The sequence below is a fragment of the Physeter macrocephalus genome, chromosome 15 (assembly GCF_002837175.3).
Source record: "Physeter macrocephalus isolate SW-GA chromosome 15, ASM283717v5, whole genome shotgun sequence".
In the NCBI taxonomy this organism is placed as follows: Eukaryota; Metazoa; Chordata; class Mammalia; order Artiodactyla; family Physeteridae; genus Physeter; species Physeter macrocephalus.
This window is the reverse complement of record NC_041228.1, coordinates 25,377,349-25,391,342: the sequence shown is the minus strand read 5'-3', so window position 1 is coordinate 25,391,342 and position 13,994 is coordinate 25,377,349. Positions and strand designations below refer to the sequence as shown.

General features: G+C 33.5%; 1 protein-coding gene across 3 annotated transcripts in view; it reads right to left on the bottom strand.

Annotated features, from left to right (window-relative positions):
* Nucleotides 1-13,994, bottom strand: part of CSMD3 (CUB and Sushi multiple domains 3) — a 1,193,315-nt gene that overhangs the window by 29,852 nt on the left and 1,149,469 nt on the right. For all 3 annotated transcript variants that reach the window (XM_024129404.1, XM_024129405.1, XM_028500327.1), the window contains 2 exons: nucleotides 10,719-10,892; nucleotides 8,915-8,988 (listed from right to left, as the gene is read on the bottom strand). In XM_024129404.1, coding sequence (XP_023985172.1) covers nucleotides 8,915-8,988; nucleotides 10,719-10,892 — 248 coding nt within the window. The remainder of the gene's footprint in view (nucleotides 1-8,914; nucleotides 8,989-10,718; nucleotides 10,893-13,994) is intronic.

Below are 13,994 nucleotides of genomic sequence, written 5' to 3'. Positions count from 1 at the left end.
ATTATGCCTTACATGACAGCATAATCTCTGCATCCAGGAGATCTCTTATCGTCTTAATGCCCGATTTTGTCCAGGGCTACTACATTGCTCCACTCCAGGGAGCAATTTTCATGCTGTACTCAGTATAATCCTTCAAATTGTGCTCCAGAGCATGCCATTCACATACTCCCTGAAGTTGTGCAATATGGTGGTACAGATCTTTACTTTCTCATATAGTTTATACAACTGATCATGTGGACTTTGCCATTCCATCCTTTAGTCAAACTGGCTCTACAAAACCCATCACCTCTATCAATCCAGCAATCTTACTTTAGGCTAGATCTCAGTTAATGGCCACCCTTCACCCATAAATCTCCCCTCATTTAATCTACCACCAAAGACTGACAATTTTACCTCCTAAATCTTTTTCAAACTGTCGCCTTCCCTCTTTTCCCACGTATACATCTTGTTTTAGTCCTCAACATGGTTTCTCAATGGTTCTCAAACTTTAGTAGATAACATAATCACCAGAAGGACTTATCCAAACACAGAGAGCTGAGCCCCCCTCAGGAATTTTTGACTGGGTAATCTGAGGGAGACCCCAAAATCCACATTTCCAACAAGTTCCCAGGTAATACTGCTGCTGCTGGTCAGGGACCATACTTTGAGAATTACTGTTATAGCCAATTATAATAATCATCTAACTTGTCTCCAATTCTCCCGTCTTGACCCCATTGAATTCATTTTTCACTCTAAAGTCAGAGTGATTTATTCAACATGAAAGTTTTACTGTATCATCATCCTTCTTAAAATCTTTACTGGCTTATCCCACATAGGATAAAGTTACATTATGTTAACTTGGTGGATAAAAGCCTCCATAAACTGATCACTCGCTGTCTCTAGCATCATAGTTGACCACTTACTTTTACTCAAATTGTGCTCATATAATATTGAATTTTTGTAGTTCCCATAATGCATGCATATTTTTACACTGTCCCTCCCACATGGAATGCATTTCCCAACCATTTTTTCCTAGATCTTACCCTAAAAGATTTAGCACAGACAAAATTTCTAGAAAGCTTTCCCTGCAGCAAGCAGACTAGGAAAGTTGTATCTTATGTGCTTCCTTAGCTCCTTTCAATGTTATCAATACTAGCAACCTATCCTATAAAATCATCTATTCCATCTGACCCACACACCAAAATGTTAGCTCCTCTCAGCCAAGGACCATATGTTACTCACCATTATACACCAAGTGCTTAGAAAAGTGTCTTGAAAATGTTGGAGCAACTGAAGGAATGGAGACTAAGAACTTAGTATAAAATTATTTGATTACTTAAAAAGATTTAACGTGCCTATCAGTTTCTTAAAATGTAGTGATATCCCTTCCATACTTTAATTAACATAAAGTTAAATCATTATTTGTTCTTTGAAGAGTACATTTGGGTTATTTCATCAACCTTTATATTAGTAAGGAATGAGAAACATGATGGATTACATACACTTTTTTTTTTACTTCTAAGACTTTTTCCTCATGTCTGTAATCTTTTCTGAAATCACAATAAATACTGCTTTACATATTAACCAGATACCATAGAACTAAAATCTACTTAAAGTTTTTCTATATATCATTAACACATTTAATAACAAAATTTTTGTCAAATTCACAAATACTTATACCTAATATTTAAGATACCTAGAGTTAAACAAATTTAGTAACTGATTTTTATTCAGAATTTGTTGTATTCAAATCAATCATCAAAATTTTCTCTAAATGTTAGTGAATTAATAATTTTGCCAGTGATAAATACACTTAATAGTATATTTTACATATCTCTCCATCCTTTTCCAACTTGTCATGCAAATTCCTCTGACTATAAATAATTTCTAACATAAATAATATAATTTGAATATTTGTAGAAAAATAAGTAACATGATACAATTTTCCATTATATAATTTTAAAAATTCTTGTAAAATAATTTATGTACAATTTTCCTGCCAATATTTACTAATAAAATGTTATTTGTATAAGCAATTATATACAATGTAAAAATTAATTTTAAAAATTATTTTTATATCAAGATTTAAAAAAATCCATATCAAGTTTTAATTTCAGTTAATGTTTAAATAAAATTTTCTTTAAATTGGTCCAAATTAGCATGTGGTTAACAAATGCATTATAAAATTATAAGACATGTCTAATTAGTAAATATGACTTACCTTCTTTAACTCTTTATTCCCTCTTTTAAATGTTACAGTTCAGTTCCTTAGTCATGAAGTTAGAGATCTAATCATATGATTAATCAAAATTTTAGAAATTTAAAACATTCTGAATAAGATCTATCTTCCCTTTCACAATGTTTTATAGCAAATTACTCCTACTTTGCTAGAATTTTCATCACTGTATTTTTTTTGTGTCTGATTTTCAATATCAAATATTTGCTTAACTGGAGTACGCAGTATGGTTCCTAGCAACTTATCAAAATATATACATAATAAAGGCATCAAAAATTCATATGCTCCCTCTGTAATATATTTTAAACAACTATTTTATATTAGTATTTTTATTATGTTTATATTAAATACTTTACCCAAGAAAAGTTGAGGCAGCTTCTAATAAAATTTTAATACATTAAAATTAATAAAAGTGAAGTAGACAGGCAGGATCATAAAAATGAAAGGATAACACATATACTTAAGATGAGGTGCAAGGGATTTTCACTGACTGAGCATCAATTTTGGGCCCTGAGCTTCCTGAATGAGAAAAACAGGATTAAGGTGTTTTATCAGTTTTTATTAAAATATAATCAGAAGACTTTAATTTTAAATGTTTAATTTTACTTTTTGTTTTAAAATTCATGTTATGATATTCACCATTTAAGGTAATAAAACACTATGTAACACACCTGCCTCATTCAATGTACTTATGTACTTATTTCAGTTATAAACTGGAAGTCATACATAATCACCATGGTTGTTTTTTTTATTTTGGGAAAGTCATTTAATCTAAAAATCATATTTCCATTCATTTCACAGGGATTGTCACATGAACCAACCAAATGTAAGAAAGCCAAGTTTCAGAGGCTACTCAACAGAATATGTATTTCTTTACAGATATTCTTAGAGATGCAAAAGCACATTTTTTTTTTGAAGCCTGAACATGCAAAATGGTTTTTTGAATACCAGGGAAAAAGTTCTATTCTAGTCACAAATTACTTTTTAACTATGAAATTGGATTCTACACACCAGTCAATATTCAATACTGAACTGAAGTTTAAAAGTGCATGATATATGGTTTTAAATAAAACATTAAAGTGCCATTTTAAGTACTTTATTGATATTATATCACACAGTACTTTACAGTAGCCTAACTTAATTAAACATGTAAATATTTTCTTCTCCAAAATATGAATTAAAATGTCTTTTAGAGTGCTTTTGAACACTCTAGTATTAGTATTAGTCTAGTATTAGTATTATTAGTTTAGTATTAGCTAACCATTTATGAGTTAGATTTTTTAACATGATTTTTAATAAGTTAATAAGTACTACAGCTGTAGATAGTAACCATTTGATAAATAGGAGCAAAGTTTTTAAATGGTACTTAATTTATATCTTTGATCACTTCAATAGTCAATGAACAGCCTCTCTTGTTTCTCTAATCCCCAACCTTCAAATTTTAAAAGCTGTAAAGGCTCAGCAACTGTCAGCTTATGTGGGTATCTAGAAGAGAGTCTATGTCATTACATATGTAAATGTGAGCTGTACATACACATACACAAATTCTAATACACATGTACTTAAGAGTCATCGGATGAACCTCTTTTCAGAGGTACAAGGTTGACCCTGGTATCTGGATACCCAAGGAAGCTGCTTGTAGGTGTCCGTTTAGATTATTTTGCAGAAATGGTCAATGCAGAATGGTGTTGAATATCTTGGGCTCTCCCAGACTGCTCCAGCTAATCCTGAAATTTTGATTACAATATCAGTATTATGGTTCTCACTGACTACACTAAAGATAATTTTGGCATAAGTGTAATTGCTGCTCTTACATGGGTCTAGGACTGTGTCAAGCCTTTGCTCTCTAAAGCATTCCACCTTGAAAGATGTTTTCATCTTGTAGTGTACTGTAAAATTTTTGTAAAAATATTAGCTGTAAACTTTTTCTGTGATAGATTTTTTTCTCCTATTAAGAACTATATTTACCCCTTTTAAAAATAACCCAAAGTTATTCAGTATGATTCGCCTTTATCTTTTTAACTGCTTCTAGCATTACTTTATAACCAATCCTTTTTTCTTCTAAGAATAGAAGTGTTTCCATTATAAGACCACATTTCAGCCAGGGCTGATTCTGAATGATGTCTGGATTCTCTACATGGCTTCTCTCTCTGCTTTGGGAAGCTCTTTAGTTAGACAAGCACTGTCAGTGGTGAAAGGAAAAAAGCTAACTATTACTTGTTGGAGTCTTGTTTCAGGCATGCTGTAGCTTTGTGCAAGGTCCATTACTCTGCTGCTGTTGTCACTTGGATGCTACATTTACAGAGAAGTGGTTCAGCACACAGCACACGAGTGATTGCCAAACACATCTGAGCATGTCAAGATGAATTTTTTAAACATTAGCACAAGGTGTGTGACAGAACACCGAGTTGACTTAAACGAGATGCGGGGCACGGTTGTCTAGGTAACTGATTACTGTCAAGTTTGCCAGATACAATAGATAACTCCCTAGATAGAATGCCTAGGACATTCCTTTTAAAGTCAGGTAGCTAAGAAGCTGTTTGGTTTCTTCAGGGTTCTCCACCTACTCGGGTAATATGGTTGCTCATGAAACATTCAATAGTAGGGTGAACTGTGGTTGCCAAGATGGCTACTGTTGTACCCAGGAGTCCTGTATCTATAAAACTGGGTGGTCCAGACTTGCTTTTGGAAACAGAAGCCAGAGAATGAAAGGTGTCAACAGTCACAAATAGTTGATCATGTTGTCTTTAGTTGATTATTTCTGTCTCCCTACCCCTCAATCAAGGATGCTTTTGTAGTCTCTGTAGTAAAGACAGAGCTTTTTCATAATGGTTATTTTGGTAGGGTTAAATATCTTATGTTTAATACCTTGGAATTAAATATCTAAAATCAGATTAAAAATATTTTATATTTATAATAATTTTACGTAACAAGTCCTAAATCAGTGTAATGTGTCTTCCAAACCCCAGAGCTCAACTTAGAGCAATACAGCAGTTAGTGAAATATTTGTGTTTGGCATTTCCTCCATAATTAATCTGGATGTTGCATTAATCATTTTGATACTTACTCTCCTTACTACTAATATATTTTTAGCTAAAATTGTTCCAGTTTATAATATTTTAGATACAAAGAGAAATTACTTTGAGTACTTTTTTCAAACACTAGAGTTTTTGTCATCTCTAGCAACAGGTGATACATTCTTATATTTTAGTAATTATATCAATGTCCAAAAATCTACTATATAAATCTTTATAGAAAAGGAGAGTGAACAAAATAAACACATTAAAGAGAAAATTAAGAAATGCAGAGTGCTTCTGCAATTTATAACTTTCCCCTTTCTCTTGTCCCTCCCAGAAGTGGGCTAACCATAGCTATGATTTTATTTAACTCACTACTGGTCACTAGATCAAACCAGAGGTAGATACAAAAGTTGGAACATTTGGATTCTCTCTCTGGATATTTGAAACTGAGATTGAGACAATTAATCACTTGCCATATGTGGCTGAGATGTAAATAGAAATGATGCACCCTTTGCCATATGGCCAATCTACAGAGAAAGAAAATGAAGTAGATAAATTCAGAGAGTAATGTAAGAGACTGAGTACTGTTGTCCAGTTCCTAGATTCTAGGCTTGATGAGTCTCACCTAGATCCTTTCTCTTGTGGCCTGGGACACACCTACACATGGCTTTTAATGCCTTTAGGTTTAAGCTAGCTCAAAATAATTTTTCTTACTTGTAAGAAAGAGTTTTTGGTCAACCAGTAGAGAAGTCTTTTCTAGTTATATAAGGCCATATTTATTTGGAATCCATCTATAAATTGATATTAGTTAGAATTACATAACTTCTTAAATTCTGTTGACTCTATACAGGTTTAGTAAACATAATTTATAATATAAATATATAAAATAAGTATATATACAGACATACGCACATATCTGCCATAACCATGTATGAAAGTTGACACCCCAATTTAACATACTCAGTATATCATTTGTAGCTTTAATAGAGATTATACAATTTTATTAGATTTTACCATATCTGAAATCTAGTCTATTCATATTTATCTAGATATACTATAGTGATCTAATGTATGTTTATTAGCTGAATAGTATGAATGCAGGGTTAATTTAACTTTGTGATAACATTTTTCAATGATTATAATAGAATTCTTAAAATTCAGAGTGAATGACTCTACTCATTTCATTGGATGACTATTCTAAACTCAATCTTATTTATTTCAATTTCCGTTATCTCAAAGGGTATTTCCTAAAAAGTACTCAGATTCTTCAGAAAATCATCTGATTTAGTGTACAAACACTGACATCAAAATTCTGTATTCTGTAAAAATACTGCCATTGACTTGCTCTGTGATCAAAGCCAAGTCATGTTCCGTTACAGTTTCTTGGTCTATATGATGAGGTCTAATACGGTTTAGCTAGTTCATTTTTCAAGATCTCGATCAACTGATAAAACATTTTATGGAGATATGAATCTAAAGTTTTCTAAAAACACCAACATAATAGAGACCGAGATGCTTTTTCACACTTTTGTATTACCTAGACAAGCCTGAGGCAAACAGGAAGAATTGGAAAAGCTATCAAATCAATGTTACTGTGCCTGAAATGTAGATAAATGGAAACTATTTTTAGCAACAAAAAGATGGCACCTGTTATGAGTACTTCCTTTAGAAATGAATGTTCTTCGGGTTCACACTGAATTTCACACAAAATAGCACAATTTAGAAAACCCTGTGACACAAGGCAATTGGGTAGCGTGTAAACTGGCTTTTTCCTTTTGGAATTGGTATGCACTTTGGCTCCCCTTAGGCCCCTGTAATGAAAATCTTGCTGAATCTCTACATAAAATCTAAACTGGAATAAGAGAGAAAAGAAAGTCAGCCACACGTGAATGGGCATGTTAAAGAATTCTAATATTACAGTCCAACTATGTGTTGTATAATAATAGGTTACAGTTAAATTATTTTTTCAGAAATTTCCCACATCAATGAAAATGTTTAAAAATTATTTTAGTATTATATACATATTATAAGAAAAAAGTCTTTTAGTCTTATTGCCTTGTTGAATAACCACATTTTTATATATTTGGTAACTCTTTGTCTCAGAAGTTTCTCTTTAAACCTCTTTTGAGGCAGGAGATAGATGGGCCTCAGGCTGAACAGGTTCTCCCCTATGGACAGAAACTCCATAATAGCAGATACTCCATAAAAGCAGGATGATGGAGGGGGCTGGGCCCTTACCAGATAGAAGGTAAGAGACCACATATTCCTCATTCTCGAAGTCAAGGAGACCTCCCCAACTACACATGCGCAGAAAGGCTCCTTGGAGGTCAAAAAGGGAGGGGGTGCCACCCCATAGGAAGTGATGCCAACTACCCATAGCCCTCTTCACTAGAATCCATCTTGGCTAAGAGATGTGCACGCACACAGGGGAGGACCCTGAGATAAACCAAATATGGACTCAGAACCAGCAAAACAAGATGATTGGTCAAAAGAAACCCGGAAGAAATGCCCCATAAAACTGATTCAAACTGCCACGAGGGTGCAGATCTCTCTCTCTGTGCCCTCCCGTGTGTCTATCCACAGGTACTGTACTCATTTTCCTCCTAATAAACACTCCAGTTGCTTCACTACTTTCTGTCTTATGTGGAAATTCATTTCTTCATAGCTGACAGGCCAGGGCCTTGTCACTGGCCACTGATCCCTGGTGGTCTGGTGGCTAGGATTCCGCGCTCTCACTGCCGCTGCCTGACCTCAATCTCTGGTGGGGAGCCGAAATCCTGCTTTAAGCCGCTGCAGGCCGAGGTCACCCGGATCACTTTCATCTACACTTTTCCTCATTGTCCCCATATCTTCCTGTAGAGGTTACCCATTTACTCCCTCACTTAATATTTCTCTTACATACTAGCTACTGCTTACAGATTTTCCTATGCTCACAGCTCTCTCCAATTTTTATTTTATCCTCATGGTCAGTTAGGCTATATCTTGAAGCATATATTCCTTCTAATTTCTTTTTATTTCCACTCTTTCATTTCCTGTTACCTTTTTTAAAAGGTGTTTTTGAATGCAGATATAAGCATGACTTCTTTGCTGTTTGCATTAACAGGATTTGTGCACATGAACCAAAGCCTTTTGATCTAGCTTATATTAAATGGAAATATTTAAAGTATCCATTTGATGAAATAACTCAGACAACAGAAAGACAAATACAATATGATCTCACTTATATGTGGAATCTAAAACAACAACAAAAACCCGAACTCACATAAAAAGAGATCAGATCTGTGGTTACCAGAGCAGTGGCAGGGGGAGGGGGCAGGATTGAAGGAAGGTGGGGAAAAGGTGTAGATTTCTAGTTATAATATATGTAAGTACTAGATATGTAATATACAACAGTGATGAGTATAGTTAACACTGCTGTATTGTATATAGGAAAGTTGTTAAGAGAGTAGGTCCTAATAAGTCTTATCACAAGGAATTTTTTTTCCTTTTTGCTTTTTTTTATTGTATGTATATGAGATAATGGAGGACATACTCTCTGGATTGCTAACTAAAATTACTGTAATAATCATTCACAATATATATGTCAAACCATTGTGCTGTACACTTTAAACTTATACAGTGATGTATGTCAATTATATCTCAATAAAACTGGAAAAAATAATGATAAAAAAGTACCCACTTGAAATCCAAATGTACTGTTTTGAGATCCATGACGTGGCACTCCTGGGTTTTCACATGAGGTACGGGTGGGTTCTAAAATAAAGATTAAAAACGTGATATTCTTTTAAAATTTACAGTTTTATTTAAATGTATATTTCTCCCACATAAAATAATTTTAAGAGATCTAGGGTTTAATGAAAGGGGCCTGGGTAATAACAAAGAGTAAAATCTAATAATGTATCTCCATGAACAGAAGCCTGCTAATCTTAAAGCAGGAAATTCAGATAGACTGCAGTTTATATGAATTATGCAATTCTTGAACTTTGAACCCTTCTAATATAAAAGCACTTGACATCCAACTAACTCTGTGAATAAAAAGTTAAGGGAAAATTAAGGATACGAAAGAGGAACACATACATAAAACATTTGCTCAACGGCTTTACTAAGTTATAATATCAAGTAGGGTAATATTCCCTTCAAGAAATAAATTATTTTTCCAGAAACAGGACTTAGTTATTTGCACTTTTCACTGACACCAGTAGGAGAGTCAGGCATAAAAATGGTAGGGCTGGTAGTCTCTGATTTGGCTGGCTTGTATGACAGGTTATTTGGTTAGTTTATTCAATGTGGAATTTAATTTTAGGAGAAAAGGGAACACTCATACACTGTTGGTGGGAATGTAAATTGGTGCAGCTGCTGTGAAAAACAGTATGAAGGTTTCTCAAAAGCTAAAAACAGAACTGCCCTATGACCTAGCAATTCCACTCCTGGGTATATACCCCCCTAAAAACTAAAACACTAAATCAAAAAGATACATATACCCCAATGTTCATAGCAGTGTTATTTACAATTTCCAAGATATGGGAGCAACCTAAATGTCCATTAACAGATAAATGGATAAAGAAGATATGGAATATATATATATATATATATATATATATATATATATATATATATAATAGAATACTACTCAGCTATAGCAAATAATGAAATTTTGCCATTTGCAGCAACATGGATGGACCTGGAGGGTATTATGCTAAGCGAAATAAGTCAGAAAAAGACAAATACTGTATGATATCACTTATATGTGAAATCTAAAAAATACAACAACTAGTGAATATAACAAAAAAGAAGCAGACTCACAGATATAGAGAACAATCTAGTGGTTACCAGTGGAGAGAGGGAAGGAGGGAGGGGCAAAATAGGGGTAGGGGATTAAGAAGTCCGAACTACTATATATACAATAAGCTATAAGGATATACTGTACAACACAGGACACATAGCCAATATTTTATAATAACTATAAATGAAGTATAACCTTTAAAAATTATGAATCACTATACTGAACACCTGTAACTTACACAATTTTGTACATCAACTATACTTCAATAAAAAATATGACAACAAAACACAAAAAAATTTAGGATTACAGAAATGTACTTAGAGCCATTTTGAAATCAAAGTATCTTTTTAATATTTTTGAAGCAAGTCTAATTTCACTTGAATATGCTTTATTAACTATAAAACTCTATACAAATGTTAGTACTGATATTTCATGATATTAATCTGGAAGCTTTTTTCTTTTTCATTTTACTGATAAACAGGGAATCTATTTTAAGCGTTTATTTTAGAAGTTTTATGCACTAAAAATAGTATATGTCTAACAATATTAATTTTCAGTGCCTTCCAATGGCTTCTATATTTTACATTTATTTTTCACATTTAGCCAACTATAGTTTATAGGATAAAGAAAACCATTAAACCTCCCTACTACCTATTAATTCCCAAATTACTGAGCATTATCGATCTTTAATTAATATTACCTATGCAGTGAGGTGATGAACCACTCCAAGTGCCGTCTGCTTGACATATTCTGGTGCTAGATCCCACTAATATGAAAGGAGAATTGCAGCTGAATGAAACTTCTGACTGGTATATAAAGCTTTTGCCTTCTCTTTTCCCTTGGGCAGGTATACCAGGGTCACCACAAAACTTTGCTGGAAGTGAAAAGAAAGACAATTATACAGTGATTTAGATTAATCAGAGAACAGTTCAGAAAAATGATGAAAATAACTGAAATACTGCACTAAAGTGACATGCTATCCATGTTAATCTATCCCAATGAAAATTTGCTTAGCTTTTGTCTACATGAATAAATGCTGAATATTCAACTCAGCATAATATTTTTTAAAAATTAGTCTGATTCAAATATTTTTCCACCTAGTAGACCACCTTAACAATTGTAGATTTTTTGGGTATTTTTTTGTTCTATATTGACCAGAATCAAACCACATATTTGTACATATAGGCTACAAAGTTGGAGTGTTTTCTTGAAAAGGCATGTGATTCACAGATAGCTCTATCAGAAACAAAAAACCATAATGGACTAGGATATACTCTCCAGATTGCTATGTATTTTTCAATGTATATAAAAGATATAGTTATTTGTTTCAATGATATGTGCTCTGTTGAACACTCGGATCACATATCCTAGTATCCAAGTATTCAGTTGTCTTCCTCTTCAAAATATTGGCAGGGGGTGGTGGTAGTTTTTTAAAGAGAAAAGAAGGCCATCAGAATCCAGATCCATATAAAACCAAGGAATCTCAACGTTCTACAATCACTGAAGAAATCAATTTGACAATAGTTCTAAACAAATTGATTAGATGATTCCATTCAACATATATTTTTAAAGTACTGAAAAACAGACACTATTCTAGGTAATATTAGGTGCTTGCACTTATTAGTAAACAAACTAAGGTTCCTGCACTTGTGGAGTTTATGCTTTTGTGAGGAAAGCAAACAAACAATAAACATAATAAATAAGTAAAAATGGTAGTATATGGGAAGATAATAAGTCCCATGGGGAAAAATAGTGTGGGTGAAGGAGATCAGGACTGTACGTGTGGATGTGCTAGATGGTGAGCAGTGGTAGTGGATTTTAATAAGGTAGGATGGGTGTCTCTCACTGAGAAAAGATTTGGAGGAAAAAAAACATTTAGCCATGTTGATATCGCAAGAGAGGACATTGCAGATGAGGAAACAGCATTGCCAAAGCCCTGTGCTGGGTCAAATCTAGCATGCTGGAGGAAGAGTAAGGCCAGTGAGACTGGAGCAGAGTAAGCACGCAGAAGTGTAGGAGAGGATGAGATCAGATGGCTTCAAATCTAGTAGATAACTGAGGCAAAGTACATATAGCATGTTTTCAATTTTTTTGTACTGTAGTCAAAAATACATAACATAAAATTTATTATTTTAACTAGGTTTTAAAAGTATACTCAATTTTTTTTAAAAGTATACTCAATTTTTAAATTTGCAGACTCAGAATCTGAAAGCTTATTCCCCTATAAAGCAAACAGAAATAACCAAATGTTTTTAAGTATAAATGTAGCCTTAAGATAGTTATAGGTTGAGTGACTACAAAATGCATCATCCAAACCAAGACACTTTTGAGAGTAAAAGGAGGATTCTAACTGGACAGGACACCTACCAGGATAACAGAATAAACAAGAATTCCTTCAGGAAACCTGGAATAAATGAATACCTTATTTATAGAATACCTTATTCTCAAACTCAGTGTTCAAAGACCTTCCCTGAAATTCAAGACTCTAAGAGAAACTTGGACTTTTAAGCCTCTTTTTAGAAGCATTTTTTTCTTTTAAAACAGTTAAGATGAAAAGTAATCATAAAGTAAATATTAAAATAAAATAAACTGGGGAAATGTTCAAAGTATAGTAACACATGTAAAATAAATATTTATTTATTGTGTTTTGTTTTAATTTTCACCATTTCTTAGATATTGTAAGCCTTAGTGGTACTTGGCATCCAAGCACTTCTAGCAACATAATATCAAACCCCAAAGGCCAGGCTCCTTGTGTTATTAGTCTGTATCTCTAGCACATTTTAAATTTAATGGATATTTCCTCAGTGAACATTATCAATGGGTATTTCAGCTTTAGCATCATTTCTATTTACTAAGTTATCTCATAGTTATTTTATAATTTACTTCTGAAATGTTTCTCTAGCATATTTCTGCTGAGTCATTCAACTCAGAATCTTATCTTTATTCAATGAAAAAAAGAAAGGAGAGATGCAACCACATAAACTCTTCAATCCCCCTCCCAGCCCCCCCATCATTCAATCTGTTTTCTATCTTTAGATTTTCATGTACTAAACCAAACAACCTATTGGTGTCAAGTTTAGAGGCTTAAGACACAGGGTTTATTTTCAAAAGGCTTCAGTTCACAGTGATATAAACTTTAAGATAAAAAGGCATAGTTTGAACAGATTTAACGAGAAAAGATTTTCTTCTTTGTTAAATACCTAAAATAATTGAATTTGGCTATTCAGTGGATAAGAGAATTGTTTCTTAGCTCTACCTTCTCTGAACTGGAATTCATACTCTGCCATTTACTAGTAATATGACTTTAGGCCACACAATAATGTAGCTGGTCCCCTAAATGATGGCAGAGCTACCCAGTGTCCTTACAATTTGACCTCTCTGAGCCCGTGTCATTATCTATTAAAATGTCAAGACTAAACATACTTAGCCAGGAGTTCTATGTACTAAAAATAATATAAGTAAAGCAATTGGGACAAAGTGAGCCTTATTATATTTGGATATATATTACAATTTAAATGTCTATAGTAAGTATTTTATTATTATTTGCATTTTAATAGATCCAAAAATAAAACATTATATCAAGAAACTTCTGTTTTTTTGCAGTACGCGGCCCTCTCACTGTTGTGGCCTCTCCCGTTGCGGAGCACAGGCTCCGGACACGCAGGCTCAGCGTCCATGGCTCACGGGCCCAGCCGCTCCGCGGCATGTGGGATCTTCCCGGACCGGGGCACGAACCCGCGTCCCCTGCATCGGCAGGCGGACTCTCAACCACTGCGCCACCAGGGAAGCCCCAAGAAACTTCTTGACTGAGATTATTTCATTCATATCAAACAAACTTTACCATAAACTCATCTCTGTAAAATCCCCTTGTCTCTATTTATTCTGAAGTAGCTATAGAATATCTAGTATCATTCAGAACACATTGGTCTGTTTTAAGATGATTTTTAGCATCAGAATTTTTTTTTTTTTTTTTTTT